Source organism: Panthera leo, chromosome C1 (assembly GCF_018350215.1).
Source record: "Panthera leo isolate Ple1 chromosome C1, P.leo_Ple1_pat1.1, whole genome shotgun sequence".
Taxonomy (NCBI): domain Eukaryota; kingdom Metazoa; phylum Chordata; class Mammalia; order Carnivora; family Felidae; genus Panthera; species Panthera leo.
The window spans coordinates 168,861,732-168,885,313 of NC_056686.1; the positions used below are offsets into that span (position 1 = coordinate 168,861,732).

Genomic DNA, 23,582 nt, shown 5'->3' on the forward strand with positions numbered 1-23,582 from the left:
TATATAAAATATATCAATATAACTAATGTAAAAACTAGTTTGCTTTTCCTAACCGAAGAAACAGTAAAATGGGGTTGTTAAATCTCTGCCTCTATGCTACATTGGTTCTCAACCTATGAAATGCCAACCCCTGAAAAAACTTGTAAAATAAACCATTGCTTTTAGTGGCAAGGTATGGTATTGCTATTTTCAATTTAGTGACTCATTTATGACCATCTACAGGCTAGGACCAGCCAATGTTGGAATCCTGGAGCAAGAAGACAGGGGCCGACACCTCTTAAAGGGTCTTCTGGTGTGTGAAGCCAAGAGCACACCCTGAGGCCAGAGGTTCACATACACATGTAGGAGTTCAGATGGAAAATAGGAACCAGGGGAGGGTAGGAAGCTAATAATATAGAATATATGGAATACAAAAAATTAAGTAAACTTGTACTCAGAAATAGGACAAGGATTGACTGCTGTGCAGACATACTAGTCAACTCCCATAGCTGCATTAGGCATATAGCAATACCCAGAGGAAATGTAGAAAGAACAAAATGCCAAATAATATCTAAGACTTTTCTAAATTTTTAAAGAGATTATAAATGTGAAAATGCTTTGATAACTGAACTCTTACATAAATATAAATCAGTTTTTATTACTTAACAAATTGTACTACGTGTTACAAAGCAAAATTTTCTGTCGAATTAATTTTCTACTTGATCTTTGAATATATGTATGGACATAAATATATAAGAAATACCAAAAGTGATTGCTTCTTGAAATCAACTGGATGAGACGAATACAGTAAAGGAACACCAGAACTATCTGTGTTCACACTACATGTTTAACATTAACATAGAGTCCCTCTGCCTGCATCTGGGCATAATGAACTGGTACTCACATATTCCATTCTGAAGAAATGTGCTTGGACCATTTGCTTGTTGATATGGATTTGGCAATATTTGGTTGGATTTTTCCTTTTTAGTATATTGTTTTTGCATCAGGTAAGTGTCTACATCTTCATGATATTTTTGAGGGCAATTAAGCTTTAGTATGTACAAGGAAAAATACCTCAAGTTCTATTTACTGTTCAATGAAATAGTTTCTAGTTTTTTTCAGACTGTAGGTTATGTTCTTTCTAATACACATGAAAGCCTAGAATAATCCCCAAAAAAGCATCTTGTTACCATTTATACCTGACCTTTTCAAAGCAAAAATAATTGCTCTACACACTAAAACTCATTGATTAAGACCCCTACTTTTGCCACAATGAAATATAAATCGATACACTATTAAAAAGGAATCTTTGACATAATCCAATTAGAAAATAGACTACATATGTAATTTATCATAATAAATAATATAGTCATATGTAGGGATAGTTTAATTTATATATACTCATATATATATATATATATATATATATATATATATATATGTATATAGTTTGTGGTTTTGACCCTGAAATATGTTTCTGTGTTCCAATTTTTATAATTTTTAATACAAAAATTCTCTCTTCAATAATTCAATCCTGGTCTAGTGTGCATAGGTAAGAGTGTTAAATATCAGTTTTGTTAGGAAAGAACTTATTTATCTTTTACAAATAGAAGAGAATATTATCTCAACATTGTAATTCCAAGTCAATGGAAATATTAGATTGAACATGTCAATTCCAGAGGTTTATAAATAGGTATTACTTACCAACGACCTTCATTATGTACCTAAAACCACTCAAAAATCCTATGAGCAGGCATAGTTATCCCATGGACATAGCATATCCCAGGACATACTTTGTCCTGGCCCTTATGTTTTTTCTCGCAAACAAAAAGGATTGGTGTCTCTTTTTCTGTTTCTTTTTAAAATAAACAAACATTACTAAGTGAGAAAATAAAAGGAGTAATTTCAAGACTGCAATGGATGAAGAGTTTTATGATAAAATAGCTTCGTATACTTTTAAAACTGTGATATCAAACCAATTTGACAATAAATTTCATAATAAAAAAATAAAAAATAACAAAAAGTAAAAAAGTAAAAAATAAATAAATAAATAAATAAATAAATAAATAAATAAAACTGTGATATCAATGAACATGGATATAATTTCTCATTGATTTGCATTGTATTTCATGACGGGGAATCAGAAAGCTCTTTGAAATACGGCAGTGTATTTCCCTCACAGGGTCAATTTTTATTCAAATACGCCTTTTCCTCTTTTCTTTTTGTCTGCAGTCACAAAATGCATCCCCTAAGCAAAGGAAGCAGAGCGTGTACACACCACCGGCCATGAAAGGTACTGTTCAGGTACTGTTTCGGGTTGCCGTGAATGTTGAGCTCATGGCTGGTATGCTGTCTGTTCTCAAAGACCATATGCTTGAGTATAAGCTTGATCTGGTCGCAGTTTTACAACTTGGTAATGCTACTTTCAATAAGATAGTTTATCCATTTAAAACTTAGTTTCATCAAGAGTAAAACAGGTAACCGAAGAAGGAATAACTAGAGAGGTCTCTGAATTTCAGTCTGGAAATTCACATTTTCCAAAATAATAGCAAAGGCTTTTCTTTTACCCTTCCTTATATTTTTTTTGAAGGGATCTTTCCAGAATCCCTAATTACTCTTTCCAGTGTTGCCAGAAAATTGCCATTTTTTTTCTAGGCTTATGCAAAGTAGAATAACTTGAATTGGGGTCACAGTTAATGTAAAGTGTTGCCTCATTGCCTTGTGTCAAGAGCAGCTCTGAGAAACCCAATCAAACAGTTATTAGCTGTACATGTAACAGCTGTTCAAATAACAACTAAAAATGCTAGCTCATATCCTGGCATTTTTCCAGATTTCTTCCCCCAAATTGGAACTGCTAAAAGAACATCTAAGGGTATCAGAATTTTGACTGACACCAGTTCCAGGGAAGGCTTCTTTTATTTCTCACACAAAAATGTTCCTGACGTGAGGCAGAGTGCTCAGTCCAGTAGCTCCTGCACCAGGCTGTCACCTGGGCCATTGGCCCGGTGGCTCATCAAGCTCCGTTTCAACTACAGGAGAGGCCAGCTGGGCAGCTTCCTCTGGAGTCTGGAGAGATGTCTAAATTGGGAGTGAAATTTTCCACTCTGTATTCTCTCTAGATTTGAGGCTTTTTCAGGGAAGTGGAATATAAATGGACACATTAATCGCTACTCTCAGTAAACTTCCTTCCTGTGCAGCTATAAAACCCCATGTTTGTTTGTTTGTAAGACTGCAGTAAATAACACAATCATCAACATTGTAGTTTATTCCAGGGTAATTGTTGAGATTATCCGGCTTCCCTCTCTGATGACAAATAAGATCATTTGAAGGTATATTTCCTATTGTAAGTCATCTTGTACTTTTAATACACATCAGTTTTGGCATGAGTGGGCAACAGTAAAAGATATATGTTCACTTGTTTAATGATTTCCTCTGTTCTATTTTAGGTTGGCTTAACTAAATAAAGTAATACTGTTCTCGTGTCCTCAGAGAATAATAGTATTATTTTTAAAGGAAATTCTTAAAATCAAAACCCCAAGGGCTTTCATTATATTTAGCTTTCAAATATCATAAGAATGTGGGATCCTAACATTTAGGAAAGTTAGTCATATTGCACATTTTCACAGGCGACCTTACTGCTGTTAATCCCTCCAAGATGGCTATTCAGTGACAGTCATTTTGGTCATGAGTTAAAGCCTTGAGAAAGCACAGTAATTCTTTCAAGAGGATACTAGTGTGTTACTATAAGCCACCTAGGTCCTCATTTTAACCAGTAAATACCTAGGTAAATCTGCTTCTGATAAAAAAATAAAGAGAGAGAGAGAGAAAGCTAAATCCACATGTTTTATTCAGTCTACCTGTCCCCAAGAGCTAGAAATGAATATTTCAAGACAAAATTAAGCTATGGTAACATATGGTGCATTGTGAGCACATTAACAAGCTTCAATCATAAGAAAGATGAATTAGCAAAGGAAATGTTATTGAGATGCTCAATACAGTAATACAATTGCTCCGAAATGTGTAATTCTTCAAATTGGAGTGGAACGTGATTATCCATTATTGAGTATAAAAAAAAGTTTTCTGAGAGAGCAAAGCAGCAACAGATGTGATTAATAGTTCTGAAAAAATTAACTCTGACAAAAAGGCCAACTAGGACTTCATGAAGGACCTAGCAAATAACTGGTTAGTGAAACAAAACAAAATACAACGAAACAAACACAAACTAGCCAGATTCCTTCCTTCTCCCCTTCCTTTACTCAGTTGTGAGGAGTTACCAGGTACAGAGATCAAAGTAGCAGGAGGGGAGAGAGGCGACATCCTACCTATAGTGTTTTGATTAATGCATGGACAGACTGATTACCTCTCTCCTAAGTGCATTTAGTTTTTCCTTTTTCGGTAACGGTGGCACTTCTGTCTCCAGCAGGTTTCAGGAAACAAAGACATGTCCAGGTTACCTCTTGTGATGAGGGCTTTATATGAAGGTATGTGGATAAGAAATAGAGCAGAGGAAACCATTTTAACAGTCATACTGTCAAGACTGATATACTGATGACTTCCAAATTTATATCTGCAATCCTAACATATCTCCTGAACTTCAGATTGCCAATTCCAACCAACCTCCGATTTTTTTTCCCCTGATTGTTATTAGCCTTCTCAAATTTAGTATGTCCGAAGTGAAACTCTTTGGCGCTTTTCTGGTTTTCCCTATACTAATAAATTATATTCAGCTGTTGAGAACAAAAGCCTTCATGTAATCCTGGACTTCTCTCCCTTACCCAATTGACTGTCTGTTCTTGTTAGCTCTAATTTCAAAGTGCACCTCTTAATCTGAGTACTCCCCACATCTTCCACAGCTGCTATCTTATGCAAGTCACCATTCTTTCTTTTTTTAATTTTTTATTTATATTTGAGTAGGAGAGAGAGCAGAGCGTGAGTGGGGGAGGGGCAGAGAGAGAGATGGAGACAGAATCTGAAGCAGGCTCCAGGCTCTGAGCTGTCAGCACAGAGCCTGACATGGGGATCGAACCCACAAACCGTGAGCTCATGACCTGAGCCGAAGTCGGACGCTCAACTGACCGAGCCTCCCAGGCGCCCCTGCAGGTCACCATTCTTTCTTGCCTGGACTGCTGGAGTCTTTTTCTTACTGGTCACCCTGATGCTGCTCTTACCTCTCTCCAATATCTAGCGCTCACCCAGATGCCACAGTAATTCCTCTGACTTACAGATGATATCATACCCTCCTCTTGATCAAAGTCCTCAATGGCTTCCTATCACATTCAGAATAAAATTGAAAATCCAACCAAGTCCCTAAGTGCTCTGCACCAGCCTCTCTCTTTGACCTCATCTCCTTTCACACTGCCCCTTTTCAATGGAGCCCAACTTCATGGGCTTGTTCACTATTTTTAAACATCCCAAACAAATTCCGTTCTAGAACATTTGTCCTTTCTATTTTGTCTGCCTGGAATACTCTTTGCCCAGTGGCCTCACAGATGCCTCAGCTAATGTTACCTCCTTAGAGGCCTTCCTTCCCTGTTACTAACTCCTCCTATATCACTGTCTATGTCTTTACACACTGCCCTGTTTTTTCCATAACACTTATCGTGAAGGAGGTATCTGTGATAAGTTTTGTTCATTTGAGTATCTGCAGCACCTAGAACAGTGCCTGACAGACACATTTAGCTGCTTGATAAGTACTAGATGAATAAATGAACTGTAATGAACTAGGAAATCCAGTCACACTGTCATCTGCTGAGAAGAGGATGTCTCTTAAGCCTTGTTCTACTAATTTTCATATGTGTATTCTGCTTATATTTCTCTTTGCTTCTCTCTTTGCCAGATTCTCCCTTAAGTCTTGTATTCCTACTTACACACATACTTCTGCTTTACTAGTTTTACTTTTTCCCACTCCTGTCCCCTCTGATCAAAGAGAAACATATAATTTGGTACATTAATTATCGTCCAGAATGGTGCATCGGTTGGGCTGGCTTCTTAAGAAAGATCATCTCAAGGACCACCAGAACCATTAGGTGGGCCCTGGATCAATAGTTTATGGCCAGGGTGGCAGCACCATATGATATAAATATGGCAATGTAAATAGAAGAGTCTGGATATGGCTCTCTTCCTTCAGAGGTGTTTCGTGGTTCATTCAGCACATTTACTTTTAGGATATAATAATAGATTTGGTACTGTATCTGGCTGTTTTTCTATTCATAATATCATAGGCATTCAGTGTGTTCAAGGAGCTTAAAAGTTAACTAGTGTAACTACCCAGTGATGATTGAATTTTTTCCACTGCATATAACCTCAGGGTAATACATTGGCTGTGTTGTCTTGAGGATTCTAGTATATTAGGCCTGGAGGTAGAGCTAGATAATCAAAAGTTCCAAGTGATTCTGCTGCAGCGAGTCTAAAGATTGACCAGGCTCAAATATCCAATCACCTACTTAACATGTCTCATGGAGATCAAAGAGATAATGAGATCAAAATTAATATGGTCAAGACTGACCTTTGAATTTTTTCAAAACCAGATCAGTTTGACCTGCACTGTTTCCCTTCTCAGCAAGCAGAATATCCATCTGCCTAGCTGCATATTGCTGAATTCTGAGAGCCTCCAGTGAACCTCTCTCTTTCTTCCACTCTCTTCAATAATAGAACACCAGGTTTCATGGATTTCACCCCATTACTATCTCTTATCTCTCCCACCTTTTGTCTTCTCTTATCTCCAACATCATCACCACACTTCAAATCACAATCATGTCTTTGCCAGGATATATAGGCATACCTCGAAGATACTCTAAACCACCACAATAAGGTGAATAAAATGAATTTTTTTAGTTTTCCAGTGAATATAAAAGTTATGTTCACACTATACTGTAGTCTATTAAGTGTGCAATAGCATTATGTCTAAAAAATAACGTATATGCCTTCATTTAAAAATAACTTTATTGCTAAAAAATGCTAACCATTGTGTGTTTTCAGCAAGCCATAATGTTTTTGCTGATGGAGGGTCTTGCTTCCATTGTGATGGCTGCTGACTGATCAGGGTGGTGGTTGCTGAAGGTTGGGGTGACTGTGGCAATTTCTTAAAATCAGACAACAATAAAGTTTGCCACATAAATGGACTTTTCTTTTCATAAATGATTTCTCTGTTGTATGTGATGCTGTTTGAAAGCATTTTACCCACAGTAGAACTTCTTTCAAACTTGAAGTCAGTCCTTTCTAAGTCTGCCACAGCTTTATCAACTAAGTTTATGTAGTATTTTAAATCCAATGTTGTCATTTCAACAATCTTCACAGTATCTTTACCAGGAGTAGATTTCATCTCAAAAAACCACTTTCTTTGCTCATACATAAGAAGTGATTCCTCATTTGTTCAAGTTTTATCATGAGATTGCAGCAATTCAGTCACATCTTCAGGCTCCACTTCTAATTCTAGTTTTCTAGCTATTTTACCCCATCTGCAGCTACTTCCTGCACTGAAATCTTGAACCCCTCAAAGTTTTCCATGAAGGTTGGAATCAACTTCTTCCAAACTTCTGTTCTGTTAATGTTGATATTTTGACCTCTTCCCATGAGTCATGAATGTTCTCAGTGGCTCCTAGAATAATGAATCCTTTCAAGAAAGTTGTTAATTGCTTTACACACATCTATTGGAGTAATCATTATCTATGTCAGCTATAGTCTTAAGAAACACATTTCTTAATGAATAAGACTCAAAAGTCAAAATTGCCCCTTGACTCATGGGCTACAGAATGGATATTATGTTAGTAGGCATGGAAACAACATCAATCTCATTGTACATCTCCATCAGAGCACTTGAGTGACCAGGTGTATTGTCAACAAGTAGTAATATTTTAAAAGGAATCTTTTTTTTTTTTTGAGCAGTAGGTCCCAACAGTGAGATTTAAAATATTAAGTAAACCATTTTATGAACAATGTGCAGTCATGCATGCTTTGTTTTTCCATTTATGGAGTACAAGCAGAGTAGATTTACCATAATTCTTAAGGGCCCTAGGATTGTCAGAACATAAATGATCATTGGCTTCAACTTAAAGTCACCAGCTACATTAGCGCTAACAAGAGATTAGCCTGTCCTTTGAAGTTTTAAAGCCAGGAATTAACTTTTCCTCTCTATCAATGAAAGTCCTAGATGACATCTTCTTCTGACAGAAGGCTTTGTCATCTACCTTGAAGATCTGTTGTTTAGTGTAGCCACTTTCACTATATTATCTTAGCTAGATCTTCTAGATAACCTGCTGCAGCTTCTACGTAAGTTCTTGCTCTTTCACCTGGCACTGTAATGTTATGGATATGCCTTCTTTTTTTAAACCTCATAAACCAACCTCTGATAGCTCCAAACTTTTCTTCGGTAGCATCTCAACTTTTTCAGCCTTCACAGAATTGAAGAGAGTTATGTCCTTGCTCCAGATTCGGCTTTGGTTTAGGGAGTATTGAGACCAGCTTAATCTTCTACCCAGACCACTCAGACTTTCTCTACATCAGCAATAATACTGTTTTGCTTTTTGTAATGTGTGTTCATTGGAGTAGCACTTTTAATTTCCTTTAGGAACTTTCCTTTGCATTCACAGTTTGGCTAACTAGGCACAAGAGGCCTAGCTTTTGATCTATCTTGGCTTTTGACATGCCATCCTCACTAAGCTTAATAATGCCTAGCTTTTGATTTAAAGTGAGAGATGTGTGACTCTTCCTTTCACTTGAGGACTCAGAGACCATTGTAGGATTATTAATTGGCCTAATTTCAATATTGCTGTGTCTTAGGGAATAGGGAGGCCCAAGAAGAGGGAGAGAACTAGGGAACAGATGGTCAGTGAAGTAGTCAGAACACACATTTTTCAATTAATTTCACCATATTATATGGGCGCAGTTCATGGCACCCTAAAACATTTAACAGTAGTAACATCAAAGACCCCTGATCACAGATCACCATAATGTGATAACAATGAAAATGTTTGAAATATTGCAAGAATTTCTAAAATGCGGTGCAAGACACAAAGTGAGCAAATGCTATTGGAAAAATTGTACCAATAGACTTGCTTGATTTAGGGTTACCACAACCCTTCAATTTGTAAAAAAAAAAAAAAAAAATGCAGTATCTGCAACATGCAATGAAGAGAAGTGCAATAAATCAAGCTATACCTATAACTGACTACTCAACATCCAGTCTTTCTCTCCTTGCTTCCCATGAGTTTTCTATACTGTAACCAAAGTGAACATTTAAAACTCAGAAGTGGTTATGCTCCTTCCTTGGTTAAAACTCTTTTATAGCTCCCCATTGCCATTAGATAAAATCCATATTCCAGAGCAAAGCTTTCAAAGCTTACTGGCCCAAGGCTCCAATCTGCCTCTTCTCTTTCCACTAGGTCCCAGACATGTTGGTATTCTGCCAGCTTCTGGATGCACCAAGTTCTTCCCTGATTCAAGAAAGATTGACACATTCTTCCCTTCACCTATAATGTTTTTCCCTACCTCCTCCTTGTCGTCATTCTTCATTGGCTAACTCCTACTTAACATTCAGGTCCTATCCCTAGAGATCAGTTCCTGAAAGAAGCTTTTGCTAACTCTCCATCTAAATTCCCTATAGCTATAAATTCTGTTGATAGTTATAATCTCTAGGGTTTTTTCATAGCAAGTAATTATGTCCAGTTATTTACTAATGTCTTTGTCTTCAACTAGATTGGAAGTAATGTATGTAGTAGCATCAATAACAGTGTCTATTTTAATTACTACTATATTTGCAGGACTTAACTTAATGGTTGAGACATAAGCAGTGCTTATAAATATATTTTAAAATAAATTTTAAAAATATACTCAACACACAAATGTTGGTGAATGAATCATTTCCTGTGGATATCTACTTTATCTCTGGTCTATTAGAAAGGCCTTTTTTTTTCTGTTGAGGCCCCTAAAAATTTGTATTCTTGTATTCTTGTTCTATATCTTATTACTATTTATGACAAATTTAAAAAATGGCAGCTATCTAAATATTTCAGGACATCTATCAGTTCCCTACCTCACCATTAATTTACTTCTTTCAAGGTTAAAATATCTCAATGTCAGTTATGCCTGCCACTTTGTTTTTTCACATTCTTTCTTGATCTCCTAATAAGCTCCATTTTGATATATAGAAGTATATCATTCAGTATCAACCTAATATTTAAACGTGGTTTGATCAGAACAGAATGGAGACTTTAATGATGCCTATCACCCCCTTTTCCCAGATTATTTAATTATAATAAGGCAACCTAAAATCTTATTAACTTTTCTGGCAGGCATATACATTGGTGAAAAATAGTGAACTTACTGTAAATTCAAAACTTCCAACTCTTTTTTATTATTTATTTTTGAGAGAGAAAGAGCATGGATGTGAACACAGGAGCAGTGAAGGGGCAGAGAGAGAATCTCAAGCAGGCTTCCATGCTGTCAGCACAGAGCCTGACATGGGGCTTGAACTCATGAACTGTGAGATCATGACCTGAGCTGAAACCAAGACTCAGACACTTAACTGAGCCATGCAGGGGTCCCTTCCCATTTTAAAATTATGTATTTTTTGAACCAAAAAAGCAAGACAGTGCTGTCATCCCAATTGAACTTTCTCTTGTTAGAATCAGGCAGTCACATGAACATGTCATATTTTGTATTTTGATTCTGTCATCCATTTCTTATCTCAGTCACGTTTCATCCACAGATAAAATAAACTTATCTTTGGTATTTTTATCTACATCTGTAATAAACATATCAAACAGAACAGGGCAAAGAGAGGGCCTTGTAGCACACATTATCTCTCTCTAGTTGACATGGATCTCCCTGAATGCCACCATTCAAACAATTATGAAATAGACTTATATAACAGGACTCCAGTCCTTAAAACCAGAGGATATTGTGAAGGATATTGTTAGATACATTGTTGTGTTTCATTTATTTTTATGCTGACCACATTTTTTCATCTGTGCAGATGAATCATAAATTTATAATGTATATTATAATATAAAAATGACAAAAGTTGAAGTTTGCATAGAAAACAGATTTACTCTTCTATTACCTTTTGTAATATAGTGCTTCATAATTATATAAGTAGAAAGTTCTGAGGATTATCAGAAATTGATAGCTGATCACTGAATTTTCATGTGCACTTTTTTTGTGTTTATATTGTGGTCAGCCTTGTAATTTACAGAACAGCCAGTTAAGGTTTTGTTGAAGAGCTTGAATCACGTTTTCAGAAAAGCAAGGCAGATTTGAATCTTGGGACAGGAAATAGCTGACTCATTTCCATCCTCATTGTGTGTGTGTGTGTGTGTGTGTGTGTGTGTGTGTGTGTGTTTTACTGGAATGCAAATGCCTTTAACTGAAGAGAGCAAAGCAAGTGCTATCGATTTAAAAGGAAATTTGAACATGAAATGAATCAGCTGACTGAAAAATAGCATTGCATAGCAGGGTGTTACATTACTATTCTTAATGCAAAGCAAGTCAGATTTTACATGTACTTCTGAAGAATATCTTCTTTCTCTCACTGTTTGTAATTTCTTTAAGAGAAAATTGTAGTTACTTCGGTGTCCAGAGATTGTTCTTCTCATATGTCTAATAGTTCATATATCAAACAGGTCTTTGAATGCTTGCAGCACTATAACTCCTACATTCTGTTTCTCCAAGGATGATTGTGATCTTGATATTTTATCTTAACTCAGCCTCTTTTCATAGTTAAGCAATAAATGCAAATAGGGAATAATGCAAGATGGGAACTAAATAAAACTGGATCAATAAAAAAGGCTAAGTAGGTTTTTAGAGCATGGCAGATGATAGTGGCAAGGATGTGACATGTCATATTAACTGAAGGATAATCTTCAAATCAGAGAAAGCCATTGATCAAAATGATTTTACTGGACCCAACATGAAAAGACATGGACTTTGGAGGATAAGCAATCAGGGTTCAAACCCTGGTGTCAATGTTTATTAACTATTCAATTTCAGCAAGTCAATGAGTTTAATTTCTCCTTTATCATTGGTAAATGTTGATGATACCTACCCCAAAGGATTGCCCTAGAGACATAATGAAACAATATGTGAAAAGAGAATGTTTAGGGCAGGCATGCAGTATGTGGGAATTACTTTGAATAATTCTTTGAATTCTGGATTAAGTCAGAAGCACTTCTTTTCCATTTCCACTGAGCCCTGTATAAGGGAGGCAGGAGGTCAGGAGAGAGATGGAGGAGAAGACAAAAAGACTTGGGGAAGAATGAAATACCTGCCAGGGTTGTGCTCTGGTGGCAATTGAAAAGTCAGAGTTAGAGGTGCCCAATCCTATAAGGTACCCATCCACCTAAGAGTGCCCACCCAATAAGCATGTGGATTATCCAGCTTTGCAACATTTGCTCCACTTTTATTTGCCCCTGTCTGAGGTAGATTTGTGCAGCTAATCTTTGACCTTTCACTTTCTTTTCAACAAAAGCCAGCTGGCTTTTCCTTCATTTCACCTCAGGTACTGTGTACCTTATTTCCCAGCTAACAGCCCTCTCAGAAGTATTTATATTTAATTTAATAAATCTTGTGTTTCAAGAAAGCATAAGAACAAAGTGATGGCTAATGGTGAATTTAGGGATTGCTAAAGATTATGCCATATATATGTCTAGCCACAGGGATGAGCAGGAATCACATCATCTAAATTCAGCCTTTAATTAGCCAATGAAGGTAGACTAACAATGATGACATGGAATTGCAACCAAGTCTCTCCTCCTGATTTCAAGTCTCTTATAATTGTGACTGAAAAAATACTCAGAAGGAATAGACCAGATTGTTCTTATCACCCCCCTGCACAGTGAAAATCAAAGGCAGGGAGAGAAGACAAGATCTTTTAATTTCTCATCAGGCAATCTCTACCATACTACATTCTTTTCTTAAACATTTCTATCCTTCTTTGGGTATTTTGCCAGGTATTCAGCACATTTGCCTTTCTAAAACTTAGCTGTTTTTGTTTGTGCTGGCTTGATTTATTTACTAGTAGGGTACGGCTTATTTATGCAACTCAAGAAACATTTCAACAGATTTCTAGATAATAAGGTACACAAGTCTTGCTTATTTCTAAAAAAAAAAAAAAGTAAAAAAAACCCCAAAAACAACAACAACAAAAAAACAAGTATGCTTCTATTTCTAGATCCACTTCCTTCACTTCTCTTTAATTTCTTCCACTAAGTATTTGTACATCTTTCCTCCTATCTTTAAATGCAGAGGGTGGGGTTAGGGTGGAGAACTGATCTGAGAATGTACTTTTCCTGAAAGCCACTAAGATGTCTTTTTTTTCTGAGTTCAACATTGAGAGAGAGTAAAGCAAGTGGAAAAGGCCAGCAAAAATGAGTAGACTTCATATTCCATAGCATTGCTGATGATTATTAGGTTGAAAGGTCTAAAAGATCTTGAGATGAATTAAGTTGAAAATTTAGTATTTGGGACAAGAAACTTAATCTCATGTGGTGCCACTTATACTTTGAAAAGGAGACCACTGTTTGTCAATATGGTTCCATTCATGCGTTTGTGTATATAGTAAAACCTTGATTTGCTAGCATAAGTCATTCCAGAAACTTGCTTGTAATCCAAAGCACTTGTATATCAAAGTGAATTTCCCCATAAGAAATAATGGAAACTTAGATGATTCAATCCACAACCCAAAAATATTCATATAAAAATGATCACAATACTGTAATATAATACAAAATAGTAAAGAAAATGCAAAATATAAGGAAAAAGAAAAAAAATTAACCTGCACTTACTTTTGAAAACCTTTGTGACTGGTGTGAGGGAGACAAGAGAAGAGGGTTATTGCGAAGGACAACTTTCACTATCATTAACAGAATCACTGCTATTTATTGGCTCAATGGAATCTTTCTGCATAGGGGCCATTGTATACACGTGCATGGATGTTGACTACAGTACAGTATTAATAAACTCTTGTCATATACTGTATTTAATGTAACTGGCAATAAGGTGCAGAGGAAAGGGTCTATATCTGCAGGCAGCCTGACCTAGAAGGAAGCAGAACATTCCTAAGCTTACTCTTGTTTGGAAAAGCAAAGGACTGTCCATAGGTGCTTTGAAGTGACAAAAAAATAACACTAGTGCCAGTTGTGGGTACCTTCCAACATTCTGAAAAATCACTGATTTCTGCCAAACACCATAACCCGAGACTGAGCATCTAGCAGCAGCACACTGAGAGAGTGTGGGGGAGGGGCAGAGACAGAGAATCTAAAGCAGGCTCAGACGTGTCAGCCCAGAGCCTGATGTGGGGCTCGAACTCATGAACCATGAGACCATGACCTGAGCCAAAGCTGGACGCTTAACCGACTGACCCAACCAGGTGCCCCAATAATAATGATGCAACTTTAAAAGTTGCTTCCTATCTTAGAAGCAGGGAAGGAGATGAACTTTTGCCTTTGGTTGGAACAGATGAATTAAGATACAGTGTCAAGATGTTTTCCAAATATGCAAATAATAAAATTCAGTTATATAAGCACTAATCATATATTGCCACAAATCACATATCAGCCTCCACTGCGTACCAAGTACTGCAATAGAGTGCCATTGCTACAGAGATGAAAAGCAAAGTTCTCTGCCCAATGGGAGACCAGTCTAGAGGAAGCAACACATAAGTAGACAGGTAGAGCACACCCAAATGAATCTTGGAATAGAGATTTGACAGAGGTATCAGGGGGTCTGAAAGGACTCACTAGGCCTGGGGGACAGGAGATTGAAGTCACTTTCATATTACAGAAGGAACAGTTATCTTTACACATGTGCCTAGAAAGTAAAATGGACCAGGTCATGGAAAAGTATAATACATGGCTCATCATTTTCATTCCTCTTGTTCATATGAACTTAGAAAGCATTTAAGATGATACCCTAATATAGAGTGAATTTCTGCATGGATCATTACAAAGACCTCTGCTGCAGTACAAGGTTTAAGTAGGTCCCACGAATGGACTGTGTAGACAACGTTTTCCAAAGTATTTGGAAATCCGTGTGCATTTTATTCCATTTTAAAAGTTGCTTTATTTGGAGAGAAGGTGTGCATGCATGAGTGGAGGAAGGGCAGAGCAAGAAGGAGAGACAGAATCCCAAGCAGGCACCATGCTGCTAGCGCAGAACCCAATGTGGGACTTGATCCCATGAATTGTGAGATCATGACCTGAGCCAAAATCAAGGGTCAGTTGCTTAACCGACGGAGCCACCCAGGTACTCCAATAATATTCTTTTCAAAACAGTAATTTCCAGCTCAAATTATGCTTTAAAAAACAAACTTTATATTTTAGAACAGTTTTAGATTTTCAGAAAAATTATGACAATAGTACAGAGTCCCCATGTACCCTGCATCCAGTTTCCCCTACCATTTACACCCTATATTGGTATAGTACATTTGTTACAATTAATCAACCAATGTTGACACATTATTATTAATTAAAGTCCATACTTTATTCATTGTTTAGTTTTTACCTAATGTCCTTTTTCTGTTCCAGGTACTCACCCAGGATATAATATTACATTTAGTTATCAAGTCTCCTTAGCCTCCTCTTGGTTGTGACAGTTTCTCAGACTTCCCTTGTTTTTGATGACTTTGACAGTTTTGAAGAACAGTGGGTGGGTATTTTCTAAAATGCTCTTATATTGCGATTTGTCTAATGTTTTTCTCTTGATTAGACTGGGTTTGTGGGTTTGGGAGAGGAAGACTGCAGATATAAGGTGACCTTTTCATCACATGACATCCAGGGTACATAGAGATAACCTGACTTATCACTGTTGATGTTGACCTTGATCACGGGTGAGGTGGTATTTGCCAGGATTCTCCACAGTACAGTTACTGTTTTTTGCTTCCTGTCCATACTGTACTCTTTGGAAGGGAGTCATGTGTAGCTTACATTTGATGAGTGAGAAGTTGTGTTCCACCTTCTTGAAGAATGTATAAATTATTTGAAATTCTTCTGCACAAGACATTCGTTTCTTCTCCATTTATTTATGTATTCAATAATTTATTTTTGGGGCGCCTGGGTGGCTCAGTCGGTTAAGCGTCCGACTTCAGCCAGGTCACGATCTCGCGGTCTGTGAGTTCGAGCCCCGCGTCAGGCTCTGGGCTGATGGCTCGGAGCCTGGAGCCTGTTTCTGATTCTGTGTCTCCCTCTCTCTCTGCCCCTTCCCCGTTCATGCTCTGTCTCTCTCTGTCCCAAAAATAAATAAAAAACGTTGAAAAAAAAATTAAAAAAAATAATAATAATTTATTTTTATCAGTATTGAGTCATAGATATTTATTTTATACTTTAGATTATAAACCAGTGCTACTTTATTTTGCTGCTCAGATTATTCCAGGTCTAGTTCTGGGAAGCTTTTCCAGTTAATTGCCGTTCCCTTTGATATACCCATCATTACGGGGTTTTTGTTGTCGTTTTATTATTTTTGTTTGTTTGTTTTAGCATATTGTTACTTTCTGGCACTACAAGATACTCCAGGTTCATTTGTGTATTTTCTGCCCCGGTCTAAGAATCAGTCATTTCTTCAAGAAGCCCTCAAGTTACAATTTTGTTTTCTATTTGAGTCAGTATACTGTAAAATATATGTTTGCATCGGGACATAGTTACTAAAAATAGAGAAATCTATCTCTTGCTCTGCAGAAGTGGATCATATCCATTAGTGTTTAGGAGGGTTAATGCTACACTATCAGCATACAGATGTACACTCTTTACTCTTATTAATGGTAATGGAAGTTCCTGGAAGGAAAAAACAGCGGCTAAGAGCAGATGTCATCTTCATGGGCTTGCCTTCCTTCATTTAAAACCTAATACAATGTTTTCTGGGATGGCATTTGTATTGCCACTTTATAGATGTGGAATTAGTAACAGATTTGCTTCTTGGAGATTGGCTATTTGCCTTGCTTAAATCAAAGATTTTAGAAAGTATCATTTATAACACTTTATACTTGTGTAGTGCTTCAGTATATGCAACATATGTGTTTTTGATTAATTCATTTGTTTTTACAGAAAACTTGTAAGATAAATAGGATATTTATTTTAAAAGAAAGGTTCATGGAAGAGCAGAATCCCCATTAAATGTCACTCTTCTTGGGGCGCCTGGGTGGCTTGGTCGGTTAAGCGTCCGACTTCGGCTCAGGTCATGATCTCACGGTCCGTGAGTTCGAGCCCCGCGTCGGGCTCTGAGCTGACAGCTCAGAGCCTGGAGCCTGCTTCAGATTCTGTGTCTCCCTCTCTCTCTGCCCTTCCCCTGTTCATGCTCTGTCTCTTTCTGTCTCAAAAATAAGTAACCGTTAAAAAAAAAATTTAAAAAAAAAATGTCACTCTTCTTTACAAGGCTAACTTGTGACATGAGCCTTTCTTGCTTTTCTGATGGAATAACAATAGAACTCATTTTTTCCATTTATTCTACCCATCTATCCTGTTTGCCCTAATAAAATCCAGTGATCCCTCAACTTTATAACTTAATGGAAAGTTTTTACAAGATCTTTTATATCAAAGTTACTACAGAATGCTTAGCACCTTTGCTCTTAATTATTTTGTATTTTGAACTCACATTATAGGTCCCTATATAATAACAGTTTTGTACTCAAACTAAGCTTGCCTTTAATCTTGTCTCTCTCCAACCCACCTCCCCCTGCACCCCCCCAACCTAGCTCCCAGCAGCTGAACCACAGAAATCTGGCCCCATGTCTTTTTGTTTTACAACCCTTTAAATGTGCACTGATTCCTTTAGAATAAAGCCCTGGAAAGAATGTGTAGAGCTGTTTAAGATCTGGCCCCTCATACCTGTCTAGTCCCACCTCCTGCCACAGTCTCCTTGTATTTCAGGCTGCAGCAATGCTGAGCTGTATTGAGCTCCTTGAAAATAATACATGGTTTCTAGCCTGCACATTTGCTCTGTAGCTTCATTTGCATGAAAGACTTCTCTCTCTTCCCCGTGCTTCTAAATTCTTTGAGCTGTGCTGCCTTGAGACTCAGAATGTATTACACACACTTACTTGTGTATGTCTGTAATCCCACGTAGCTAGACTGAATTCCTTGGGGACAGAACCAGTGACTTACTTGTCTTCCATTTGTCTTCAGAAGGTTTTTAGTAAATGCTGAATCAGTGAGTGAATGAGGTTTCTGGTTTAAAAATGTGAATTTAATAGCTTAATTTTAGCCATATGGAAAAAGTTATAAATTTGGTGTATATTTTATTCAGCCACTTACTCATTCTGTAACCATTTATAGATTCCTACTCTCTGCCCGGTCATGTAGTAGGCTCTTTTAGTTTGGGATGAGCTAAATGCAGTCTCTGTCCATAGGAAAAAATGTAGTCAAGTGAAAAGGAAAGTTATGGAAAAAAATAACAATAAGTTCTGTATGATTATATGGACAGCAGTATTTGGAAGCAGAGACGGAAATTGCTAGCTCTCCCTGTCACCGATAGTGAAGGCTTCACAAAAGAGATGAACTTCATCTGTTAGTTGAGGGAATGAGTAAGATTTTCATTGAGAAGCCCAAGGGATGGGTTCCAGGCAAAGGGTGGAGCAGACATGGAGGCACAGAATGTGAAAGGGCTCATGAACCTGGAACATCGTGAAGCCAAGGGTAGAATGTGTGGACGAAAGAATACTGGAGACATGCTGGGGACTTGTCAAAAAAAGGTCCTTCCTGTGTGTCTTGTGCTCAGGTGTTGGGAATTTATCCCAAGACCACAGAGGACTTTTGGACAATTCTTAAGAGTCCTTGATATGTACCATGTTCTCTTGAGTGCTTTGAAAATATGGGGCAGGGAAGGGACAAAGAAGTCGATTTACAGAGCTAACTTTTAAAGATTAGTCTACCTTAGATCTTATTTGCCTCAGTTCATCTGCCTGTTTCCAATGCTCTTATTTATATAAGAATGGCTAACTGCTAGTACTAACCTCACTTTCTTTTTCTTTAATGCATTTAGACTTTCTAAATAATAGTTATGACTTGTGAGAAGCCGAAATAGTCATTATATTGTCTTTCCAGATAAAGTAATGGAAACCCAATTAGCAATGTGTTGTAATATAAAAATGTCAAGATAAATTGAGAAACTGGTGCTTAGTGGGGAAAATTTAAGATAGAATTACATTCTTTACAAATTTGTGCCAGTCCGTGTAACTTTTCTAAACATTTTCCCTTAGAACCTTATATTCTTGTCTAAACCTTAAAAAAAAAAAAAAAAAGGAAGAAAAGGTCTGATCCTCAAGATAATTTTTAAAACAGCTTCACTAATTCCTTTCTCAAAAGGTCCTCATGACAAAATAGCCCACATTTCAATTGCCAGATCTGGCTGTACTCTTTCTGTGGCATGTTTGTTATAGGATAGTAGAGGAATCAGCATTGCTGTCAATCAGTATACAAATATTTACTTAACTCAAACTCTGTGCTAAGCTCTGAATTGTATGTTACCTTAAACAAATGACCCTAGGTCAAATTTTTGAGGAAGGTTTACTGTTTCAGTTTTTTCATTAAAAGATACCAAGTAGAAGGTTACAGTTTTAGGAAATTAATAGGCCTCCAAGATAAAAATTACGTAATATGCATTGCATTTATTTATTTATTTTGAGAGGGACAGAGACAGTGCGAGCAGAGGAGGGGCAAAGAGAGGGAGAGAGAGAATCCCAAGCAGGCTCTGCACTGACAGTGCTTGAACTCCCGAACCCTGAGATCATGACCTGAGCTGAAACCAAAAGTTGGACACTTAACCAACTGAACCACCCAGGCTTCCCTGCATTTATGATTTATATTGTACATCTCTTCCTTTCTGGAGTAATCACCAATGGGGTCCATTCTGTACTTTCCTTATGCTTCATAGTTATGCTGAAGCTATTTTTTTTTGTTTTCTTTGAACAGAAATTTTACTCACTGCACTTTTGAGTAACTATGTAAGATTTTATTTTTAAAACCAAACTTAAAATTACCTTATTGAGGGGTGCTTGGCTGGCTCAGTCCATAGAGAATGCAACTCTTGATCTTGGGGTTATGAGTTCCAGCCCCAAGTTGGATGTAGAGATTACTTAAAATTTTTTTTTAAAAGTCTTAAAAAATTGATGTCTAAGAAGCTGTCTTAGGGCAAGGCTCTCACATGTTTCCATCAGTATAGCAGCCAAAAGACATCTTAGCTTTAAATAGAGCTGGACTAGAATTGATAAAGGACTTTGAGCATTTGAAATGACGTCATCCTGCCTCTTCTGCATTTGAGGCTGTTGCTTAGTCTATTATTAAATGTTTAATTCTTGAAAACCTATGGTCCTCCTGGACCCTGGAAATCTGGAGGCAAATGAAAAAAGAAGTAAGCAGTAGAAGTAACAAGTAAAGTGACTGCAAGAGCTACAGGAGCTGTCTGGGCAGGGATGAAGCACAAGCAAATGACCCTAGGTCAAATTTTTGAGGAAGGTTTACTGTTTCAGTTTTTAAACTATGCACATAGTTATAGCACCACATGGGACAAAGGTGATCAAAACAGTGGCCTAAAGTCACTAAGGAAAAACTTGTACTATTTTAATATAATATGTATTTTCAAAGGTAGGAAGGGGTACCTAGATGGCTCAGTCCATTAAGCATCTGACTCTTGATATCCATTCAGGTCTTGATCTCATGGTTTGTGGGATTGAGCCCCAATGGGGGGCTCTGTGTTGACAGTGCAGAGCCTGGTTAGGATTCTCTCTCTGTCTCTCTCTGTCCTTCCCCTGCTTGCATGCTCTCTTTCTCTCTCTCAAAATAAATAAATAAGCATAAATAAATAAATAAGTAGGAAGGTAAATCCTACTTTATTTATTTATTTATTTATTTATTTATTTATTTATTTATTTATTTTTGAGAGAGAGAAAGGGCATGCACAAGCCGGGGAGAGGGAGAGGGAGAGAGAAATTTAGGCAGGCTCTGTGCTGAGTGGAGTCGGAAGCAGGGCTCGATCTCAGGACCTTGGGATCATGACCCCAGCCGAAATCAAGAGTTGGACACTCTACTGACTAAGCCACCCAGGTGCTCCTTTTTAGTAGTTTCTATTCAGTGTGGTATGTGCTTCTCATTCCATGGAAATACAAACACGTAGACTCTCTCATGCTTCCTCTTTCTGAAGCCTTGATGCCCAGCCACTGTTGTTATCTTGAAGAGTGATGACGGGGTTAATGAGAATGTGAAGTGACAGGAAACAGGGAGGGGTCTAGAGCTCAGTAGCTCATCAATTGGCCTTCTAGTCATTCCGGGACATTGGGAAGGGTATGTAAACAAATTTGGCCTACTTAAGCAATGTTCCTACATCAGCACCTTACCTCCTACTCACAGCAGAGGTTTCCTTTAAGATCTTTCTCAGAAATCTAGAGGTAAAGACCAACTTTCAAGTTTTATTCCAGTCCCTACAAAGAGTTTCATCTGGTTTGGAAAATTTATTAAAATAAGAAACAGTAGGAAGTATTTTTATTTTTCACTTTGGAGTGGTGAGCTCTCTGGAGCCAAATTGCCAATGCCATAGGGATTCATTATCACAGATAATCACATTGAAATGGTCTTTTTATGGACTATTTCAGAAAGTAAGTAATAATTAGAGCAATAATAAATCTTTCTTCCATACTGTGATGCTTGGAGAAATATTTCACCTAATTTAAAATTCTTATTGACTGTCGACCCTCTGCAAGATTCTGTCCATTTCATGTGAAACTGTGAAGTCTAAGCATCTAGTTCAAATTTTGAAGACAGTTTCCATTTTGAGTTCATTTGATAATCTCTAGATTATCAGTTTTGCCTTTTATTGTAGTTAAGTGAAAAATAAATGTATTTCATGTATTGAAAATCGCCACTGCATGATAACCCTTACCTTGTGTAACAATAGGTCTCAATACAGCTTTCTGTATGGCAAAAAAAAAAAAAGTTTGAAAACTGATTAAAAATGTATTTTTACTGTGTATTTATAATGAATGTTATTTTAATTTTAGCTTTTTAATTTAGTTCCACTATTTATTATTTTGATGTTTGCCTTGAAAACATTTATTCTATTATTGTGGGAATTAGTCTGGATCTTTCGGGACAGTTGTTAGTGTCTCTATCAAGGATTTTGAACTTCTAGAAGAATGGGGCAAGAAGAGAAGTCCTCTCCTTCCATCTGTTCATCTTTTTAAAATTCACAAGCAAAAGGTACCTGACCTTACCTTTGGTGTTATGGAAGGAGAACACATGTAAAAATTAGGTCAGAGAGATGGGGGGAAGGATTATTGGAACTGAGATTTCCAGTACTGCTCCCCTTTCATTCTTTCAACCTTCATGGTTAATGAAGTTGATCAGAGTTTTTCAAAGCTTCCAACCCTACTATTACTCTTTGATGCAATTCCTCCTCTAAACAATAAATTAATTACCACTTGGGTAATAATTTCCTCCAAAACTTTTCCTATTGCTCATTCCCAATTATATAAGCCTATAGTATTCTGCTTATGCTATTTTCTTCAACATTACAATTTTTCTACTATTAAGTAATTCAACTGGATTTTTATACCACACCTGAAAATTCTAGCATGAAGAAATATGGGAAAGAGATTTGTTTGCCAATCTTAGAATATTTGATAATGTTGAACTCTACATTTTGTACCCATCTTGCTCATCCTAAACGTTGTGCAAAAATAATAATAGAATTAATATTACTTTGGGCTTTCTTGGAAGATGATAGGCAAAATGTCATTTGATTATTATTTAGTTAATCTTCTGTAATTACTAGGACATACAGATATATTGTAGAAATAATGAAAACTTTAAAAACCTCTACTCTATATTCAAATTTAAAAAGAAGTACAACATGAATGCACACTTGAAAAATGAAAACTAAAACTGCCCTTTATGACCTCAAAGAATCACAAACCATGGCAAAATATGCTTCAAATTTCATATTACTTAAGCATTGCTACTTGTTCTTGAATAACTTGAAATGTCATGAACTTAAATGATTTTTTTTGGATTAAGATACATTTTCTAAGAGTTGAACCAAGATAAAATAGAGAAACACTGGCATAGCCTTAATTTTAATGCACATAAATTCAATTAACATATCAATTTATTGAAGTTAGCAATGAAAAATATTCCAAAAGTAAATATCATAGGGCCTTGTTAATGCCAAAGCTTTCTTTCATCTTATTAAGATTAATTAATTGTTGAATTACCACAGGTCCCATGTTTTACTTGTAAGGCCAAACCAAAGAATTCTTTGCATTTATATCAGCATTCCTAGTTTTCCAGACAGACATTTTAATCCCTTTTGATCTCTGAGATAAATATATTTTTTCACGTAATTATATAATTACTCAATAGAACAGAACAGATCCCATGGAGCCACTCCAGTGTGTGCTGTGTAAATAATGTTCTGTTCTACCCCCTGGTAATTGGCCACTAGACGCCCCCAGGAGGGTTTTGATCCCTTAAGTAAACACTATATAGGTTGGGGGGGGGGGGGGTTGTCATATTTTCTTCATTGGCAATGAAGCCAGAAAGAAGAGCTTCACATTCAGTACGTATTACATCATTTTAAAAAGAACAAACTGCTTTTGACCATATAGCTCCCTCTAGTGGTTCACAAAGTTT

The 23,582-nt window shown here is 36.8% G+C and overlaps 1 protein-coding gene across 1 annotated transcript in view; it reads left to right on the forward strand.

The window, feature by feature from the left end:
- PPP1R1C (protein phosphatase 1 regulatory inhibitor subunit 1C) overlaps window positions 1–23,582 on the forward strand; it is a 117,066-nt gene that overhangs the window by 55,752 nt on the left and 37,732 nt on the right. Inside the window, exon 4 of the mRNA XM_042949316.1 lies at window positions 2,212–2,272. Within this exon, the coding sequence (XP_042805250.1) occupies window positions 2,212–2,272 (61 nt within the window). The remainder of the gene's footprint in view (window positions 1–2,211; window positions 2,273–23,582) is intronic.